The sequence below is a fragment of the Erigeron canadensis genome, chromosome 7 (assembly GCF_010389155.1).
Source record: "Erigeron canadensis isolate Cc75 chromosome 7, C_canadensis_v1, whole genome shotgun sequence".
Taxonomy (NCBI): domain Eukaryota; kingdom Viridiplantae; phylum Streptophyta; class Magnoliopsida; order Asterales; family Asteraceae; genus Erigeron; species Erigeron canadensis.
The window spans coordinates 16,100,156-16,123,287 of NC_057767.1; the positions used below are offsets into that span (position 1 = coordinate 16,100,156).

Below are 23,132 nucleotides of genomic sequence, written 5' to 3' on the forward strand. Positions count from 1 at the left end.
ACTCATTACAGATTATTTTATATGATTTTTCTAGTAAACTGTCTCACATCAAAAAATTTACACGCAAAAATCACATTGTCACATAACTATCTAATAATTAACCCTAATTATTGGATCAACATGCTTTGCATAATATAACTCTTTATATATCCAGTAAAATCAAAATAAAATTTTGCATGAATTTCTTGTGATTTTACTATTTATTTAACAATATTAAATAAAACAATACACATAATCATGCAATTCATCACATAATTTATATCAATTCACAATTCAAAACTTGTTTGTGGGTTTCAATCTCCATTGAGCAAGGTTAAAACTTGAATTAAACAAAAACCCTAATTTTTATTTAATCAAGATCCAATTTAATTAATTAAAAATAAGAAAAACAACCTTTTAATTATTTAATAATTAATTAAAATCAACCAACCCTTAAACCCCCCTTCAAGTTTTGATCTTTGTAATTAATAGATCACATATGTGGCTCGTGATACCACTGTTAGAATATAAGAACATAAACATATAACAATTCACGAGTACGCAGCGGAAAAGAAACGTATATGCAATCAAATTAATTAACAAAGAGAGAATCAAAACGTGTACCTTTGCGCAAAGCTTCCAATAATATTATTAATAATAAGATTATTATTAGTTTAAAGCAAAACCCCTCTACGATCGCACACTAGACACCCCTTATACCGTATGCTAGTACCCCGATCACGAACCAAACAAAACCCTTTGTTTAATCTCCTTTTATTCGAACCCCTTAGCAATCGAAAACCAATATAAGTTGTCGGCTAACTAAAACATAGATACCATAACTAATACTAGGTATTAATTATATGTATTTGTTTTATATGGATTGAATGGAACATAGCCAAAACCCTTAAAGGGTGTTCGGCCGTAACCCAAAAGGAGATGAGAGGAGAGACAATTTTCTTATGTGAATGTGTGTTTAAACCCTTGAATTAAGCCCTCTATATATATGGGATAATTAGGTTAAAACAATCTTGGAAAACAAGTTAGAATTAAGGCTTTCCTAGCCTTAATCCAACCGGCCCCCCATATGGATTTAGAGCCCAACTCTAATTTCCATATTTCACATTTTAATCCTCCATTTAATTAATTAAATATAATTTAACTCCTTAATATATTTAAATTAATCATTTCGTGATCTAATTAATTAATATATTACTTTAATATACTAATTAATAATATAGAGTTACCGTGTCATTTCGTGTGACCCTGTAGGCTTAAACTATTCCCGTACATGCGATTTATAATAAAATGATCACACTCCAACAGCTAATAGGTGGGTTGAAGTGGTGGAGGCTTATGGATTGGCTAGGTGAAGTTGTGAGTGGTGTGTAGTTTGAATTTGATGTGTATGGAGTCCAACATATGTCTAGGTTCATGATATATATACATGAGTGTAAGTATATGTGGTGTATATCTATGTATGAGTGTAAGAATAAGTGGGTTAGTTGTATGTTGATTGGTGGATTTTATAACAGTTTATATTTATAATAAGTTTAAGTTGTATGCATATCTTTTAATTGGAAGACTTATTCAAATGTTGCAATATATTTATGTACTTATTATTATTCAAGCTTAGTATTATGTACATAATAGTTTATAAATCTATTTTCAAGATGGTCATTATATTTTTGTATTCAAATGTACTTTAATTAGCTTTGTGTTTGAATTGTTAGACATTTATAGAGATTTTTGGTTGTTATCACAACTTGTGAGTCTTGTACAATTATTTATGTAACTCAACTTCTCGAAATCAAATTTTTGGTTCATTGACCTTTCACCAAGTTTGATTAGAACTAATTTATTGCTTGAGATCGTATTGAATGATTATAGTTATTGTTTATGGCATTTCTAAGGCATTTCACTGTATTAGGGGGAAATTATCGCTATGCTTTGAATGTTTAGAAGGTCGATTCTCTTAATAAACCTCTAGGGATAAGGACCCAGATAAGTCCAAGTAAATTATCCTAATTGAAATTTGAGGGTATTACATAAGCCCACACGAACCAATACATAACTAGTATAAATACAAGACCTACGGAATTAGGTTAATCGTGAGTATTATTTGGTAAAACTACGAATTAAGGTTAATTGTTCCTTCGTGTGATATACTACACGAACCACAAGCCTTGTACATTGATGTGTAAAATCTAGTCTTAAATTTATAAACAAGAAATACCCTAGAACTGACTACTACACACTCTCGGGCAGTGGACCCGTTCGTATGCAATATAGTTTAAAGGTAAGTTCAGGATCGAACACAGGGACTAATTAAGAGCAAGCGAGTTTAATGTAGTTTAAAAAGAGTCTTGGATTTTAAGGACTCCTGTCACCTTGAATTTTGAAAAGTTAGTTTAAAATTAAAAAGAGTTAGAAATTTCGTAGAATTTATTGAAAAGAGAATTTGTATATCAAGATTAATTAAAAGATCATCTACTTCGACTCCATGACACAACTTATTTAGGTTGCACTTAAATGAAGAACCAATTCAAATATGTTAATTAATAACCGAGAACTAAACAAAGACTCACCCCGTACCCGTCAAGTTCGTTACTTTATTCAATTCCCTTAATTAACTAGTTCCATTACTAAGACCGGTACCCCGAGACGTCTTTCATAACTTTCCTAATCAACTAACGTTTTGGTTATTTAGATAACAATTGTGTCTATTGATTGTACCCAACCATTAACCCGTTAACTCTTATTAACTATTAATTACTTTCTACCGTACCCGTCATAGAAACAATCGCTTCTAACCAAGCAATCAAAATAACTTCTACACAACCTAAGTTACCACTTAGATCATGTAAAAACTATCGGCAATTAAGAGTTAAATAACAAAGAATTAATAAGCTAAGATTACGACACAACGTTAAATCAAATCAACTTGAATTATAAAAATAGTGCAACCATCATTCAATTGTGTCACTTCATCTTAGTAGATGATTAAAGATTTAGCTACTCATGACAATAACAATAAAACTAACAAATATTATATAAGTATAATCCATAATAATATTGTATATTAATATAGTCTTGTAATTAAACAACTATTAATAATAAAAGTGAAAAAAGAATCAAACGAGAATATGATTGCGACCGATGAAGTTGACTTCTGTTGTGGCTCGAATTCGAAACCCAAACGAAGATATTCCTCTAAATTTTGCACCCCACCTGCCGACTACAAACTCTAATTCCAATTCCCTAAAACTATATTTAATTCGACAGCTAGAATCCTCCAAATAGATGAAATATGAGAAAAACCCTAAAAAGAGGACTCAAAATCGTCTGGAATATCAAAAGATAGGTTTTTGGAATGTTTTTGCAGCTATTTATATGCTGACCAAATTCAGCAGATTTGGCAATAAACTGCGCCACAGTCCCAGACTGCGTCGCAGTTTCTTCTTTGACTTTTTTGTTGACTTTGACTTTTATTGACTGGCCTTCTGTCGTATATAGTCAAACTGCGTCGCAGTTTTGCTGAACTGCGAAGCAGTTTCAACCTCGACCATAATTACTGCGACGCATAACCACACTACGTCGTAGTTTCACGTTGACTTGCGTTGACCAGCTTTGACTTTCTTCTAATCTTCACTTATGTGCCCTGTAAAACGTTCGTAAGCACTCGTTTTGCTCCAGAAACTTCGTTTTCTTCAAGTTATCGCTTAGGTACCTGTTTTCCACTTGAAACACTGACAAATACCATAAACGCACCAACTGTATACGAAAACGACTCGCAAACCTCACTAAACAACCACTTTAAGCTATGGGAAATGGGCATAAAATACGACATATCAAATCCCCCCACACTTAAGCTTTGCTTATCCTCAAGCAAATCCAAACTGAAAACAAATCAAACCTTGGTGCATTATGGACCCACATTTCAGTTATCAAAAAGAAGCTCAACCATAATCAAAAATGAGAATAAATGGTTAGGCAGTTTTAATCCTAAATGAAAACCGGAATGTTCGATAATTTTTTACTGATATACAAGCCTTAATAACACGACAAAGCACAAATGAAATGAACAAGTGATATCTCGCCTATCCTACTCCCACTAACTTTCTTTTGGGATTGAATATTTGAATAATCACTCAGTAGCCAAGTCGTGATGCATAATCTTTTAACCATAGGCTTGTACAAGGATCGTTCCTAAGTCGCCAAGGTGCATGCGCCCTATAATGTCTATCAGAAGAGGACTTTAATTTAAACAGGATAGGGAACTTGGCGTGAACAATTAGTGTTAACAAAGAACTAACACAACATTTTAACAAATTTTTCACATATAGTCTAGTCCAAACAAATCCATGTCATTAGTTGCCAACGGTCCACATCCCAAAAAAAAAAATTCTCCATCAAACAACTTATCCAACCAAACCTAACCAATATTGGCTTAAACAAACTTGCCAACTTAAAACATTTTAATCAGATATATCAATTCAAGAACACTTTGTTGGTTACAACAATGCACCAACTTACATAAAATGATTTGACAAAAAGGAGAAATACCAACTGCCAGCCCAAGCTCATTTTTCATTTTTTCTATATTTTTTTTTCTTTTTCTGTTTTTCAAATCTTTTATTCTTTTTATTCATATTATTTTTTTATTTTTTTTTTGTGAGCTACTTTTACTCTGACTAATTGGTATTCTCTTACATAACGAAGAAACAGTAACAAATCATTACAAAATGTTGCTAAGATGAACAATCTAGACTTTATCCACGAACCATGACGAAATCAAACTACCCCCATAAAATGAGAATATCCCGACTCGACATAATGAGGCAAAACCCAAACCATCCAATCTAGCAAAGGCAACCAATGACCCACCAGGACTTCGACTATCGGTATGGCGAGGGAAGTTTAATATTTAGGTAGATTCAACAAAAAACATGCTAATGACAACATGTTTTCTATTGTTTCTTGCACTAAAAGTGAGTGCAACATACGGGTTTTCAACGGTTGGTTCACTAACCAGTACAGTTAACTACTAAGCACTTTACAAAACATGCACATAATAGATTTTTACGAAACAAAATGGTGAATAAACAAAGAACAGAGGTTTAATCCTAATTTTTGCCTCTTCATCATATAGAAAAATAACGGAACGATCAACAAGGACAAGTTCTAGAATCAACGCAATCACCGGCACACTCATAGCAAATGCCATATTCCAGAAATGGAAAATCAACCTCAAACTCGCACATCCTAGTTCAGAGCTCAAAAAGAGACCCTTACTCCCGGATAAATCCGAAAGCCTAAGAGAGGGACAAATTTACAAGGTTAATAGTTCCAAAACCGTAACACCTATCATACTAGCAATGAATCAATAATATCTCACAAATTTGGTGTTTTGGTGCTATAAGCATGCTAGCAATGTTATTAATCCAAAAGGGATTGCCACGTTAATCAGTCAAAACACATTCTACATATTAAAGTTTTTACCAAGGTGTAGTTACATTGCTCAATTATATCTATAATTAGGTGACAAAAGCAATTAACTACGAGGACAAACATGCAAAATCGTCAAAAATTCCCGACTTTTTCCTGTTTACCTCCCCCCCACACTTAAGTTGGACAATGTCCTCAATGTCCAAGAAGTAAGCCAACCTAAGGAAAATAGGGAAAAGTAAACTAAAAAATCAAAATAAGAACAAGAAAAACTTGCCGGGTGTATGTGGTGTTCCATGCGCGAATGATGCCAACAAGAATATGAGCGTTGAACTTACTGCCAGCATATGCAAATGACAACCTTGCTATCACACATGAACACAAACAAAAGCCAACATAATCATACCAACGTTAAGCATGCACATTCTAACCTGATTATTCTAAGGAAATGGAAAGAAAATACGATGTCTCATCACCCCGAAGGGTGGATACAAACCAACAAAATAAAAATTAAAAAGTACGGGAATTGAAATTGTTCAAACAAATAGTACAAGCCATCAAAACCAGCTGACTGACGGCTTTCCATTCTTCAACTTGCAAATGACTCACTGTGGTGGAGGATGAGGTGCATAATGTTGGTAACCAGGAAGGTTACCATAATTAAAGAAAGAACCAACCACCTGTTCTACATAAGTCCGCTCAGTAGCTCCTGCCTGGGTCACGTCCATGCCAGCATAAGTACCTGTATAAGAACCAAATCGGACCGGCATATCCGGTCCTAGTGCCCCTGGATCGTGACGGGGAGGCTCCTCGACCACATGCTCGGGAGGAAAGTAAAAACCGCCACCGACTCTCTGATGCGGGATAAACATGGCGGGTGGACGGTAGTCGGGAAGATCAGCGGGTGGGCTAAATTCCTACCCTCTCAGCCGTGTCTCCCACATGGGCTGGTAACGGCGCGAGTCATATACCACTCTCCCAAGCCCAGAACCCATCATAGTCATATCTCCCCCAACCTGCTCTCTGAAACTATCCATGCGGGTGTAAAATGACTGCTGAGATTCGAACATCCGATCAACAACAGACTGAAGAGATGTGAAATCAAAACCTGCAGGAACAGCAGAAGAAGCTCCCGCAGTGGAATTGGCACGACGCTTAGGGCGTCTAACCAGTTCTTCCTCCGCTGCCTCCTCCATCTCTTCATCAGTATCTTCACCAGCATCACCTTCCTCGCCCTCAGGGGCGGCATCACCAAAATCAATCAAAGAGTAAAAACCTCTATTGGTCTGAGGCTTAAGTAACCCAAACCGCTTCAAATCCGGATACTCAAACGGTTTCATAGGTTTCCAATTCAAGTTAAACACCATGTTTGCTCGATCCCCTTCACAACCAAAGAATTTCACCAATTTTGTAACATAATGGCCACAAACAAGCTTCCTATCCCTCATGCCTCGGGTGCCCATATGCTTTGCTACCACGTAAGGGGCACAAGCTAATCTATATGGGGCGCCCTCATGAAAAAGCCTCAACAACCACATATCCTCCAGATACACCTTGTCCCGCTGATTTGATTGCTGGACAACCAAGTATGTAATCATCTTTAAAAACAAACTCAAAATAGGTGACTTAATAGAGTTCACCCTCGACTTAAAACTCCAAGTCTCCCCAGAAATCTGTGCGTAGTATGACTTCTGACTACCCTCCAGGAATCCCAACCCGGTACGAGGTCCCATCCTCAAGACTTTCCTAAGCAATTGATTATTATCTACCAACTCCCTAGTGTACATCCCGGTAGCAATTCCAAATTCAACTATGGTTAAAGATCGATCTCTCCCCCCACAGCAAAAATGTATGCATTTCTCATCAAAAATATTTTTCACTTTGTCAATGGTGCTCACAATGATAGTTGAAAAGAATTCCAAGCACCATTCCTTACAAACCATTTCCCTATTTCCAAAAATGTCTATCCACATTCGAAATTCTTGGTCAACAGGGTTACCATTCTCATCATTTTCCATACCTACCAGCCTCAGAAATCCCTCAATGTCCCTTCGTATAACCAACATGTCAAGCATATCATCAGGAAGATACCTGGGCTCTTTGATGTCCTTGTGAAGGAATTTTTCCAACCGCTCATTATAAGCGGCTTTCTGTTCCCGTGAAGCTCTTGGCCAAGTGAGCCATTCGTGTTCAGATAGAGCGGGAACTGGTGCCACAACGGCTTGAGCTGCCCGTGAAGATTCCTCACCTATGTGAGAAGAAGCTGTGCGTCTGATTTCGTCCACTAGTAGAGGGGGCCTGCAAAAAGACGACAAATAATCAAAACTTTCAATCCCCAAAATATTATCCACCATATATCTTCCATAAGGGGGTTAGGCCTGCATAAGGTCAGACTGCGACGCAGTCTTGATGGACTGCGAAGCAGTCTTAACCTCGAAATCAAATACTACGGCGCAGTTTGGTAACTGCGTCGCACTCTTAGACAAACAAACTGCGGCGAAGTTGTTACACTGCGTCGCACTCTTAATGATACTGGACAAAATCTGAGGGTTTTAACAAAGGTCTCAAACCATTAAACACCAAAACTTCATAACTCCTAATCTATCTGCGAATTCTATTAATCAATCTATTGACAAACGAACAACCCCCGACCCATTCATGAGTTCTTATTCACTCAAGCATGACAACAAATCTATGAGTAAATCTATATAATGCAAGACAAACAAGCTAAAGAGGGGATACTAACCTTTCCAGATCTTGTCATGATTGATTATTGTGCAAAAGAAATAAGAACTCAAAGAAATTAAGATGAGAAAGAAGGAGAAAAATCGGAGGGTATGTTTGAGAGAGAAATTGCTTTGAAGATTTTAGGGTAAAAGTAAAAAGTGAAAGAACCCTGGCCTCTAATTTGTTTGACCAGATCTGACCCAACTGCGTCGCAGTTCCCATACTGCGTCGCAGGTTCGTTTTAATAATATTTTTTTTTTTTGGATTTTCGAATTTTCTGAACAATACCGAAACTGCGTCGCATCAACCTATATGCGTCACAGTCTTCTTATTTGTCGAGGATTTTTCTGCGTCGCATTTCGTGTTAGGCCAAAAACTGCGTTGCAGTGTACCAGACTGCGTCGCAATGTCACCCCCACACTTACCTTGAATTTCGTCCACGAAAAACTTACCGGATCGCGTAGAGAAGCTCCAGACCTGCAATGCTCGACATAATCACCTTAGAAACATGGAAATTGCTAAAAATTTAACAAAAACAGAAAATCATCAACACACGGGTTGCCTCCTGCGAAGCGCTTAATTTATTAACGAGTCTTTAGCTAGACTCGAAGTTCTCCATCATTGCTTCATTTCGAAAAAGGGCAGCTCGTCGTCGACGACTCCCACACTTTCTTCCTCTTGATGATATAACTTCAACCTGTGACCATTCACAATAAACGAAGTACCATCCGATTTAAACAATTCCACAAAACCAGACGGATACACATGTTTGATCACAAAAGGGCCGATCCACCTAGAAGTCAACTTGGGTTGTTTAAACTTGTACTTAGCAAGGAACAACAAGACCTTATCACCGGCTTTAAAATCCTTTTTCCTAAGCCTACGATCATGCCAAACTTTTGTTCATTCCTTATACAACAAAGAGTTATCATACGCATACAACCTAAGTTCATCTAGTTCATTTAGTTGCATCGACCTCAACTCACCGGCTTCAACTAGGTCCATGTTACAATTCTTGAGCGCCCAATAGGCCTTATGCTCAATTTCAATAGGAAGTTGACAAGTCTTGCCATAAAGCAACCGGAATGGGGTTGTCCCAATCGGTTCTTGTAGGCGATCCTAAATGCCCATAGAGCATCATCAAGCTTGGTGGACCAAGACTTCGGGTTATCTCCTACGGTTTTCTCAAGAATTCTTTTTAATGTCCGATTCGTGTTTTCAACTTGGCCACTTGTTTGTGGGTGATATGAGGTTGAAAAACGGTGGTTGACACCATACCTCTTTAGCACCTTAGCGTGTTGGTGATTCGCGAAATGACTTCTGCGGTCACTGATTAAGGCCTTGGGCACTCCAAACCTACAGAAAAGCTTTTTCAGAAAATGAAAGACGACACGTGCGTCATTTGTTGGCAAGGCTTTCGCCTCGGCCCACTTTGAAACATAATCAACAACCACAAGGATGTACAAATTCCTATTGGATGGGAGAAAAGGCCCCATAAAGTCTATGCCCCAAACATCGAAAACTTCACATACCTGAACAAAGTTTTGAGGCATTTCATCACGTTTGGAAATATTACCTTGTCGCTGACACACATCACAAACCTCTACCAAAGTGTGTGCTTCGTTGAACACGGTTGGCCAATTGAATCCAGCATCATACACTTTCTTACCGGTGACTAACGCTCCATAATGTCCACCGGTTGGCCCATGGTGACAAGCATCAAGAATCTGGCGAGTCTCATCATCAGCCACACACCTCCTTATTATCCCATCTGCACAAATTTTAAACAAAAATGGATTTTCCCAAAAGTAATGTTTGGCCTCGGTAAAGAGTTTCCTCCGTTCTTGCTCTGACATATCTTCCGGAATTGCACCTGAACTAAGATAGTTAGCAATATCGGCGAACCAAGGTCCTATTTCAATCTTCATCAAAAGCTCATCAGGAAAATTATCATTAATATCATGCTCTTGTAACTCCTCACGATGAGGATTTTCGAGCCTACTAAGATGGTCAGCTGCCACATTCTCAGCCCCCTTTTTGTCTTTAATCTCAATGTCGAATTCTTGCAGAAGCAAAACCCAACGAATTAGACGGGGCTTGGCATCTTGTTTCGAGAACAAGTACCTCAAGGCAGAATGATTAGTATAGACAATGGTCTTGTTAAGGACCAAGTAGGGACGAAATTTATCAACAGCATACACAACTGCCAACAACTCTTTTTCAGTAACAGTGTAGTTCTGTTGGGCAGGGTTTAAATTCTTGCTAGCATACGAGATAGGGCGGAAATGCTTATCCTCCCTTTGGCCTAAAACGGCCCCTAAGGCATAATCACTAGCGTCACACATCAACTCGAATGGTAAAGACCAATTGAGTGGAGTCATAATGGGGGCGTTGGTTAATCTCTCCTTAAGCAAGTTGAAAGCTTCAAGACATTCTTTATCAGAAACAAATGGGACATCTTCCTCTAACAACTTAGTCATAGGCCGGGTGATTTTAGAAAAATCTTTTATAAACCTTCGGTAAAACCCCGCATGACCAAGAAAGCTTCTAACAGATTTAACATTTGTGGGTGGAGGCAACTTACTTATCACATCAATTTTAGCTTTATCAACCTCTAACCCTTCCTTAGAAACTTTATGTCCCAAAACTATACCCTCCTTGACCATAAAGTGACATTTTTCCGAATTCAAGACCAAGTGTGCCCGTTCACACCTCTCCAACATCTTGTCAAGACTTTTTAAACAATTTTCTAATGAACTACCAAAAACTGAAAAATCATCCATGAATACTTCCATGGAGGTTTTTATCATATCCTGAAAAATGGCATTCATGCAACGTTGGAAAGTCCCGGGTGCATTACAAAGACCGAATGGCATCCTCCTATAGGCATAAGTGCCATAGGGACAAGTAAATGTGGTCTTCTCTTGATCTTTCGGGTCTATGGGTATTTGGAAGTACCCGGAAAACCCGTCCAGAAAACAAAAATACTCATTCCCGACGAGCCGTTCGAGCATTTGATCGATAAAGGGCAATGGGAAGTGATCCTTGCGGGTCACATCATTTAGTTTCCGATAGTCAATACATACCCTCCACCCCATGACAGTTCTTGTGGGAATTAATTCATTTTTGTCATTTAAAACAACAGTCATCCCACCCTTCTTCGGTACACAGTGTACCGAACTTACCCATGAACTATCTGAGATGGGGAATATGATTCCCACATCTAACAACTTCAAAACTTCTTTTTTAACAACATCCTTCATGTTTGGATTCAATCTCCGTTGTCTTTGCACAACAGGTTTAACATTATCAACAAAATTAATTGTGTGCTTACAGAATTCTGGACTTATACCCGGAATATCAGAAATCTTCCATGCAAAGGCCTTTTTATGGGCTTTCAACACGGTAATAAGCCTAGATTTTTCATCCTCCATCAAGGAAGATGAAATGACAACGGTGATAAAAGATGTACCTTCTAAATATGCATACTCCAAATGATCCGGAAGTGGCTTGAGTTCCAAATCGGTTGGAGGGCTCTTAACCGATGTAAGCACTCGGATGCTTCTATCAACTTTGATCTCTTCAAAAGATTCATCTTCTGGTGGAATTTCATCAACACTAAAAGCCATGATTTCATGCATCATTTCTTCAACCAACTCATGCTCTTCTTCACTACAAGCTAACAAAGCTTGTCCATCTTCCATATTCAAATAGTCCATAAGCTCCTTTTCCAAAGCATCTTCCTCCTGGATCACATCGATCCTGAAACAAGATTCATCACATGAGTACGGATGCTTAAGAGATTTATCTACATTAAAAACAACCCGGTCATCACCGACACCTAGAGAGATTTCCTTGTCCTTGACCCGGATGATAGCATCCGCGGTCATGAGGAATGGTCGGCCTAAAATTAGAGGTACATTAATGTCCGCCTCCATTTTTAGAATAACAAAATCAACCGGGAAAATCAAATGACCCACTTTAATCTGTAAATTTTCCGCTATCCCCATGGGATATTGGAATGATTTATCCGCAAGCCTAATGCTCATGCGGGTCAGGGTCAACGCACCAAGAGACCACTTTTTATAAACAGAGTAAGGCATTAAATTAATGCTGGCCCCAAGATCGGCCAATGCCTTATACAACTCAACACCAAAAGAACAAGAAATAAGAAAACTCCCTGGATCATCAAGCTTAGGGGGTATCTCGTTCTTTATTATTGCAGAAACCTCGGCACTTATAACTGCCGTCTTGTCTTCTTGTAGCTTCTTCCTATCCGAAATAAGATCTTTGAGAAACTTCGCGTAGTTGGGCATACCTGCAAGGAGATCAACTAACGGAACAGTAATGTTAACATTTTGAATTAACTCAACGAACTTCTTAAAGTTCTCCTTGATCTTCCCCCGCTTCAACCGTTGAGGAAACGGCACCTTCGGTTGGTAGGGCTTCACCGGAGGTGTCTCAACAGTAGGTTTCTCAACATTCTTAGATGGAACGGCCGGGATCTTCACGGCCGGGTTCGGTTCCATCTCGATCTCCTCATCCACAGTCCCTTCTGGTTCAACCTGCACAAGAAGAGTAACAACATTAGGTAAAGCATTTGCAGAGTCATAAGTGTTACCTTCTCTTGTTGTGATAGCATTGACTTGCTCATTCCTAGCGTTTGGATGGTTATATTTGGTTCCAGATCCTTGATTGTTCTGCTGAGGCTTAGAATTCTATTGGGTATTGCTCGGTAAAGTACCGGGCTGCCTGTTCGACGCTCCTAACCTTTCAAGCTTTGCCTCAATATCCTGAAACGTTGCTTGAGTACTCTTCGAACTTTGCTCAAGCTTATTTGCCAATCCATCCAACCTAGTAGTCATAGCATCCCATTAAGAGGCCATCTTCTCATTGGTAGCTTTCTGAGCACCTACCAAATCCTTCATGATATCTCTCAATTCAGCATTCACATTCTGCTGACTGTTGAACCTACTAAACCTGCTTCCACTAAAACCAGAATTATTAGCATTATTAAATGAGGAAGAGGAAAAAGAAGTACCTGATGGCTGGTTCTGATAACCGGTGTTCTGGTTGAAGTTCCCTTGCTGATTTAGCACATAATTGACTTCCTGAACCGGCTTATCCGGACAATCTTCTGAATAGTGCATGTCTCACATCCATCAGCAATCACCTTTACATCTCTTTCAATGTTTTTGAACCTCATTTCTTGGTTGTCAAATCTCTCATTCATCTGCTTCGAGAGCGCTTTGACTTCAGCAACCAAACTGGACTCGTCACCACTTTCCACTTTTGCAACAGTCTTACCTCCAGTTCTATTGCTTACAAGTTCTCCACGATCCAAAAACTCCTTAGCCATATCATCTAGGATTTTGTACCCTTCAGTAGGGGTCACATTGTTCAAACTACCCCCAAATGCTCTGGCTAATTCCCTTCGAGTTCTCTTGAGCAAACCATCATAGAAAATTTCAACCACTGCTTCCGTGTTCAGATTGTTTCCTGGACAGTTCCTAATCATCTCCTTATACCGTTTCCAAGCGTCTACTACATCTTCCCCTGGATCTTGAGTGAATGACCTGATCTTGTTTTCCAACTGTCTTTGAGTCCTTATAGAATAGAACTCATCAATAAAACCAACACGAAGCTCATCCCAAGTGGTATACAAATCGTCTGGCTGTTCCTTGAGCCATGCCTTAGCTTCTCCACATAAAGTGAGTGGAAAGAGCTCAAGCTTCACATTATCATCCTGATTCGCGCCATAGTGGTAAAACCTACAAATTTTCTCAAACCTTTCCAAATGGCCATACGGATCATTGTTTGTCACCCCATCGAACTTCTCTTCCTCCACACTTTTCAAATGACTTCCTTTGAGAGAAAAATTAACTCCGGTGGTTGGAAGGCGAATAGGAGTACCCCTATTAGTGGGTACATTTCTCCTACGGTCACCGTAAAGACGGTTGTTAGGGTTTACCGGTTCTTGATCACCCATTCTCCTAATTCTAACTGGTTGAGTTACTTGAAGATTTACTCGAGGAATTTCTGTTGAATCCAGTTGATGAGTTTTATCCCTATTATCTTCTTCCTCTGAGCTATCACCAGTTTTGAACAAACCACTTGATCGTGTATAGATCACGAAATTAAGCATAATGTTAAAACCATTGGATAAAAGCAATTGTCAATAAACCCGAGACAAAGAGGCTCGAGATGCAAAGATAGACTCGAGATATGACAAAGGAAGGAAGCTCGAGATATGCTTGCTCGAGCTAATATATAGGGTATATATTTAATTTTAAATTAAGGGATGGACTTACAAAAATTAGATATGCTCGAGATATGATGCTCGAGATATGACAGAGGAAGTAATGCTCGATATATGACAATCGTTGCTAGATAAAGCATGGTCTAAAGCTCTCGAGATTACGGAGATGCCTCCTCAATTATATATATATATATATTAAGATCTAATAAAGGAATGGAAAGGCTATGATATTTAACCTAAGGGGCTCGAGATGCAAAGGTGGAGGCATGCCCGAGATATGATAATACATGAGCAATCTCAGGAGCTTTGTTTCTTGAGTACATGATATCATACATTGGGTTGGATCTATATCATACATTGGGCTGAGTTATATGGCTTAAGTCATAAGTCTTGCTCGAAGTGTATGGCTCATGATCATATATTATTAGCATGCTGCTCGAGATACTAGTTCATGTTACATATGTAATGTGAAATTATATATATGACATATAAACATAAATATTCATATGATAATCAATACAAGTCAAACTACAGTCTTTACGACTAAAAGGAAACTGACAATATTAGAATCCTCGAAAGTGTTTGTCTATCTTCCAAATATACTTCTATAAAAGCTCAATTCAATGCTGTCAATCGGGACACATTCAATTCACATTTAATTCAGTCAATCAATCATATTCAATCAATTCACAATCATTCCACAATCACTGCCGCCTTAGGTTCGTCAAGAACTTGTTAGGTTCGCACTGAATTCTCAGGAGTTGCGGTTTAATTTTGTTTGTCACTGAGCCAATTAATTTAGGTTCAAACATTGGCGCCATCCGTGGGACCCGTTTATTGAACGGATTCCATTACTATTAAAATCAAAATCACCATTTCATTTCACTTTTTCCTGGTCTTGCATGGCCAGGGAGGAAACTCCACTTTCAAAAATAACCTCACCTGGGTCTATGGAGGTTGAGGCAAGTGGTGGTGAAAAGTCTAAAAAAGATACCACCATTACTCCTCCACCTCTTGTAAATGTGCAAGCAATTAATGGTGAGCATACCTGGGGTGAAAAAGAATCTCTGATTAAAATTTATTGGATGTAAGATCGAGACTCCAATACTCGTCTGAGGACATAGTTACTACGAGACCCACCCAAGAGTCGGGTACCATAGGGTCAATGTTCTCCGTAAGAGGGACATCATCCTCACCCAACACCTCATTCGTGGGCATACCTGACTCAGGCACCAACACCCAAGGGTTGTTAAAAAACAAGGGTCATGAGGCTCAAAATGTCATTCCAATAGTTTCTCCTCCTGTTACACCCTTACCTATCACATCCTCTTCACTTGGAAGTGACCAAGTAATCCCAGTTGAGCAACCTGTCCCTAGCTCATCCGGGACCATTACTGTCCAAGAAAGCCATTTGGTTGAGTTGCTAAAGCTTATAGGGGAGCCATCCTAACTACCTCCCCACGCACACACCTCTAAAATTACAAAACAACCCAATCAAGATTGGTTATCACAGCTCACCAATATACTCAAACCAAGTCCACCTCCACCTCCACCTCCTCCTCCAACAATCTCTCAGGGGGCTATGGAGTCTTTAATGTCTTTAATGATGGAACAGCTTAAGAAGCAGCAACCTAGTCCAGAACCAACACCACCACCAAACCCACCAAAGGAATTGTTGAAAATGTTAAAAATATTATCTGGTGAGGAGGCAGGAGGGCAAGCGCGAACCGTAAGTATTCCAAGATCAGCCGTCAAATCAAGATTCTGTGATTGGATTGCAGAATACCCATTCCCAGATGGTCAAAAAGTTCCTCCAGTTGTGGGGACTTATGATGGCACCAGGGATCCAGAAGACCACTTGGCATTATACGATCAAGCAATACTCACAGAAAAATGGGTAGACCCGGTGGCTTGCCACTTGTTTCCTGGAACTTTGCAAGGTCATGCTAGAGATTGGTTCACTGGTTTACCCGAAAGAAGTATAAAAAATATTTTCAAGATTTGAAAGAAAATTTCGTTGCCCATTTTATCCAACAAAAGAAGCACCAACGTAATCACCTGGAGGCTCACCTAATAAGGCAAAGGGAGAATGAGCCACTCAGAGAGTTCATCTTAAGATTCACTCAAGAATGCCAAAGGATACCCGGTCTACCAGAGAGTCAACAAATCTCTGGCTACTCTTGCTTTGCACCCCGGAGGCCTCCAAGAAAAGTTGACTACAAAAGTCCCCAAAACTTTCAAAGAAGCCATTGATCGAGCCTATGATTATCTCTGTTCCAGAGAAACCTCCACGTTAGTAAGGGGGAATGATAAGAAAAGATAAGTCATGGGCAGGACCCTCTGGAGGGAAAAGGCCTCGTTTTGATATTAGACGAGATGGCCGCAGGGAGGATTACAGAAGAGATACAAGAAGAGATGACCGTCCAGATGACAGAAGAGATAAGAGTCCCATTCAATATGGCAAAAGTGTCCATCTTGTGGACTTAACAAAGTCTCCAAAAGAGATTTTGAAAACTGAGAGGGTGGGCTCAACTTTCAAGCCCCTCCTCCTCTCAGATCTGCAAAGAAAAACATGAATAAGTATTGTGACTTTCATGAGGACCACGGTCATGATACTAATGATTGCAGAGAACTGCAAGCAGAAATCAAAAGGGCCTTAGAAGAAGGAAAGTTAGAGCACCTTGTGCCTGGAGCCAAACAGGGAAGAAAAGCTCCCACAAAGAAAACCTTCGCATGGCAAAAGGCACTAGTTAAAAAAGAAAACAATGATGATCCGGGTCCAGCAGAAGGACATGTTTGTATGGTACACCAAAGAAGAGATCCAGGAAAGCGTAAAGCAAATGTATTGGAAGGTTGGGCAGTGGTGCCAATTTCCTTTCCACCTGTTGAAACGTTATCCTCAGACCCTGTAGTCATACAAGCTCGCTTGGCAAACTTCGAAGTTGGAAAAATATATTTAGATAATGGAAGCTCTATTGACATTATTTATGAGCATTGCTTCAATAGACTCCCTCAAAGAGTTAGAGACCTCAAACGCCCGCCTTTGGCACCACTAGTTGGTTTCAATTGTGAATCTACTTGGCCCATTGGAGAAGTAAGTATGGAGGTAATGATGGGTGAATATCCACTCCATAGAATTGAAGTTGTGGACTTCACCATTGTTAGAGCACCTTCACCATACAATGTGTTGCTCGGCAGGCCATCCATGCAGAAATTCGGAGCCATACCATTAACTATCCATGGGATGGTTAAGTTCCCCACCCCAGCTAGGGTAGCCACGATAAAGGGATGCATGGTATGGCCAAGGGAGTGCAAGCAGGTCAATAAGGAAAGTCCAAAAGAAGTGAAGCATGACTTGTCAGTTGAAGTAGCAAGTGAGTGCCCGGAGCAGAAGATAATCATAAATAGAAAATTCCCAGAGCAACCAGTTATCATTGGGTCACAACTCCCCAAAGAAACAAAATGCAAGTTGATCAACCTCCTGAAAGAAAGTTTAGATGTTTTTGCATGGGAAACGACAGATATGACAGGTGTTCCAAGAAAGTTTGCAGAACATGCTTTGAACGCTAATCCAAACATAGTCCCTATAAGGCAGAAGAAAAGAGGCATGGCTCATGACAGAAGCAAATCTACTTGCGAGCAGGTAGACAAGATGGTCGAAGCAGGCATATGCAGAGAGGTTAGATACCAGACATGGGTAGCAAACCCAGTTATGGTTAAGAAAGGGGACGGCTCATGGAGGCTTTGTGTCGATTTTAAAGATATCAACAAAGCTTGTCCTAAAGACAATTACCCCCTCCCAGAAATAGGTTGGAAGGTGGAATCTCTAGATGGATTCAGGTTAAAATACTTCCTTGATTCTTACAAGGGATATCACCAGATCTCAATGAAGAAAAGTGATGAAGACAAGACTGCCTTCCATACAGACCAAGGCATCTATTGTTTCTAAAAAATGCCTTTTGGCTTGAAGAATGCTGGGGCCACTTACCAGAGGTTGAATGGAAGAAGGGAAGTTCTTGGGTCACATAGTGACTACAAGGGGAATAAAAGCTAACCCAAAGAAGATTCAAGCAGTTGTAGATATGCCTTCTCCGAAAACAAAGAAGCAGGTGCAAAGCTTAAACGGAAAGCTGGCCTCTTTAGCACGATTCCTTTCTAAAGCAACTAATAGGTCCCTTCCATTCTTTAAAACTTTGAAGGGATGCTTAAGGAAACAAGATTTTTCTTGGACAAAGGAGGCTGAAAAGGCATTTCAAGACATGAAGAAATTTTTGGCTCACCTACTTACACTTGCTGCTCCAATACCTGGGGAAACACTCACTCTTTACTTGGGCGCCTCCAAAGAGTGTGTAAGTGTTGTGTTGTTGGCAGGCAGAGGAAGTTCTCAGATGTCCATTTACTTCGTTAGCCGGGCATTGAAAGGGCCCGAGATAAACTACCCAGCCTTGGAAAAGTTAGCTCTTGCTTTAGTCCATTCAGCCTGGCGTCTCATAAGATATTTCCAAGGTCATCCCATCCAAGTTCTCACAGACAAGCCCATCAGGCAAGTCCTATCAAAGCCAGAAGTGTCGGGCAGGCTAGCTAAGTGGGCAATTGAGCTTGGAGAGCATGAAATAACATTTCAACCAAGAAATGCAAAGAAAGGCCAAATTTTGGCGGATTTTTTAGCAGAAGTTGAGGGGGAGGAGGAAGATGTAAGCAAGGTAGAAGAAAGCCCACCATGGACTCTTTTTACAGATGGAGCCTCTAGTGTTGGAGGGTCAGGAGCAAGTCTCATCCTCATTGACCCAAATAAGAAAGAATACACCTATGCCCTTCGTTTTGACTTCCTAGCCTCAAATAATGAAGCTGAATATGAAGCCCTTCTAGTTGGATTGAGAATAGCAAAGAAAATGGGGGTGGAAAAAATCCATGCCTACGTGGACTCCCAGTTAGTAGCAAACCAAATAAAAGGAGCATTTGAGGCAAGTCAAAAGACTATGCAGCTTTATTTGGAGGAAGCCAGAAAGATTATTTCTGAATTCAAGAAATTCAATATAGAACAGGTTCCCAGAAGCCAAAACAAGAAGGCAGACGCCTTAAGTAAGCTGGCATCTTTAATCTTTGCCCATCTTACAAAAGAGGTGTTAGTGGAGGTACTAGAAGAAAAATCAATAGTGCCAAAAAAGGAAGTCTCTCAAATTGAAGAAGCTGAATGTTGGATGATTCCATTGTATAACTTCATCAAAGATGGAACTCTCCCTGAAGATAAAGAGAGTGCAAGGAAAACAAGGATGTAAGCACCCATGTATCTGATCATGGAAGGATCTTTGTTCAGAAAATCCTTCCTTGAAAGCAAAAGAGCTCATCCAAGAAGTGCATGGTGGAACATGCGGCATCCATGCTGGACCAAGATCAGTTACAACCAATATCATGAGACTTGGATACTTCTGGCCATCCTTATATCAAGATGCCAAGGAAGCAATTGAAAAGTGCCAATCATGTCAGATGCATGCACGAATGTCCAATAGACCCAGACGAGACCTCATCCCCGTTACAACAGCATGGCCATTTTACAAGTAGGGAATTGATATAGTAGGTCCATTTCCCCAAGGCATCGGTAAGATGAAGTTTTTGATAGTAGCCGTGGACTACTTCACTAAGTGGGTAGAGGCAAAATCATTGGCAACCATCATAGGCCAGCGAGTGATCAATTTTGTATGGGAACACATAGTCTGTAGATTCGGAGTTCCCCATGTGATGGTTAGTGATAATGGGAAGCAATTTGTCGAGAATCCCTTCAAAACATGGTGCCAAGACATGGACATACAACAAAGGTTCACTTCAGTAGCTCATCCCCAAGGCAACGGCCAGGTGGAGGTCATGAACAAGGCCATATTGGGGGGAATTAAGGCAAGGTTGGGCAAGTGAAGAAAAGGATGGGTGGATGAAGTTGCAGGTGTTTTATGGGCTCATAGAACTACCCCAAGAGGAAGCACCCAGGAAACTCCATTTAGCCTGGTATATGGAACAGAAGCCGTAATCCCACCAGAATTGACTATCTCAACACAAAGAGTCATTAATTTTGATCCTACTCAGAATGAGGAAGCCCTCGGAGAAAACTTGAATTTGATCGAGGAAAGAAGAGAAATGGCCCACATTCGCCAAGCAGAAAACAAGAGGCAAATGGCAAAGTACTATAACAAGAAAGTAAGCCCTATGACCTTTAAGGTAGGAGATCATGTTTGGAGAAAAAATGAAGCAAGTAGAAGGGAAGACCTTGGCAAGCTAGGCCCAAAATGGGAGGGCCCATACAAAGTGAAGGAGGCAAATGGGGATGGATCATACATCCTAACAGAGCTTGATGGGTATCCAGTGCCCAGAACTTGGAATGCTATTAACCTCAAAAGGTGTTATTTGTAAGAACTTGGGTCTCCAATACCCGGAAGTGCTACTAACGTAAGAAAGTCTTATTTGCAATTGTGATGCAAGCTACCATGTAGTTGGTTTTCTCAATCGTATGTCATCATGTTTAAAGACTATGAATAAAGTAGCACTTTTTCTTAAAATTATTAAAGCATTAAGGTTATATTATTATGTCATGACAAAACAACCTTCATCTTTCTCATTCATAGGATGAAAAGGTAAGACTTCTCATGGGGAAGTAATGGGGAAGAACAAAGGTCCTAATACCTTCATTCCCATCAAATTTAAATTCACAAAAATTTTTCCACTCATAGGGTGGCATACATAATGGAAGGGTTATATTGATTAATACATGCCCTATCAAAACATACAAAATATCCATCATTTCACTCATCGGGTGAAATAGATAAGCATTTCTCATTGGGAAATGAAACTCGCGAGTAATACATTACATACACAAGGTTAACCAAGCAAACCGATTAATTCAAATTACATAAGCAATAAGTTCACATACCATAGGCTACAAGCCAAACATAAATGACAAGCTAGCTGAAAGTCATAAAAGTTCATACATGAGCACAAGTTATAAAATCAAAAATATAAGGAAAAGTAAAATGAAACTAAATCTCTGGAGGTACCTCTGGCCGGGCTGTAAGAAGAGACTATATGTCCTTCAATGAGGCACCTGGATCCTTAACAATGGCATCCAATATAGGGAAAGACTTTTCCACAAAAGCAGCTTTAGCTTTTCGAGCCTTGTCAGGGATAGACTCGTCATAGAAAGGAAGAGAAGTGGGGTCAATGGATGGATGAACTCCAACAAGATCTAAGGTAGCTGAGTGCCTTCCAACAGCAACTGCAGCCCGATAAAACCCACAAAGTACACCCATCACATCGGGATGATCCATAACAAGCCTAAACAAACGAGGAAAGGCTAAAAGGGTATCCCTCCTTAGCTGGGTACTCCTTTCAGCATGAGTCTCCAACTCTTTTCCCCTAGTTCTCTCTCCCTCAAGCTCTTTTTTGAGCTCGCCAACCCTAGCCTCACTAACTCCCAACTTGGATCTAAGTCGTTGAACCTCTTGCTCCAAGCACCGTTTGTCATCTTTTTCTTTCTCCACTTCAAGCAAAGAATCAGAAAGGTTACTATATACCATACTCATCTCAGACTCCAATCCATCAATCTTCTTCTTCAGCATGACAAGCTCCCTCAAAAAATTGTCCCTCATGACAGCCCCAGCATTAAAAGAAAGTGCGGCATGAGTATCATACAACTGCATAAAATAACAAGTGATATTAAAATAATAATAATAAAATAAAATAAAGTAAAGTGATGAAAATTAACGTACCCTAGCCAAATGGGTGAGGGAAAGAAAGCTAGTCTCTGCAGCAAAAAGCGGGGGAACCACTGAGTCTGCATAATGTCTCGCTACCTCGGGATCTCTCAAATCATCTTTAAGTTTGAGAGATGGAGGATACACATAATAATCATTACCCAAACCCCTACGAAACTCATGGGTAGGGTGAGGAAGAAGGGTGGAACCCGCTCAACTTGGAGGAAAGCTAAAGGTACGAGTGGAATCATCATAGCCCAGATTAAAAGCACTGGCACGCCTTAAATCGTTCCATTCATCAGCAGTGATACTCTGAAGAGTAGGATATTCAGTACAATGAAATCCTACACGTCTCATAGGCTCAAGGTCATTGATAGTCTCCTCCAAGCCACCACCCGCAAATGACAAGCGGAGAGGACCCATGGAATTAGAAGTAAAAGAAGAAGAAGTAAAGCTCTTAAAGGCTTCAAAGGGAGGCATTGAACGTTTCGGGGGAGGACTAATAAGATCACCCCCACCCCTTTTTCCAGAAGGACTACCTCCTAAAGAAAGTCCACCTATAATAAAAAAGGTTATTTACATATAATAAAAAAAAAGAGCATCACCAACAAAATAACATAAAGTTTTATACCAGTGGGAGAAGAGGTAGAAGGACATTCCTTTTCAAAGAAGTCACCCATAGCTTTGTCACTCTCCTCTTCAGTGGGTAGGGAGGAGAATGCACGAAGAGATGTACCATCAATTCCAAGATTTTGGCGCTCAGGAGAGAAAGAAATTCTCCTAGATGGAGGGGAACCATGAGAAGTGCCTTCAACATGCTCTTCCAAGATTTCATCATTCAGGCAGGGTTTGGAGGGGAACCATGGGATTGGCGTCGCTCAAGCTTCTCAAGATCCACCCCCATGCTCTCCCAAAGACCCATAGCTGCAACAACAAAACATATTAGCAAACAATAAATTTTCATCAAACAATAATAAGAA

At 39.8% G+C, this 23,132-nt stretch overlaps 1 protein-coding gene across 1 annotated transcript; it reads right to left on the minus strand.

The window, feature by feature from the left end:
* Positions 1-21,216: 21,216 nt before the first annotated feature.
* Positions 21,217-22,663, minus strand: LOC122608736. Its single transcript, XM_043781831.1, has 2 exons — positions 22,168-22,663; positions 21,217-22,092 (listed from the first exon to the last, which is right to left on the minus strand). The coding sequence occupies exon 2, from the start codon at positions 22,045-22,047 to the stop codon at positions 21,481-21,483; it is 567 nt and encodes a 188-aa protein (XP_043637766.1). The 5' UTR covers positions 22,048-22,092; positions 22,168-22,663; the 3' UTR covers positions 21,217-21,480.
* Between the last annotated feature and the right edge of the window lie 469 nt (positions 22,664-23,132).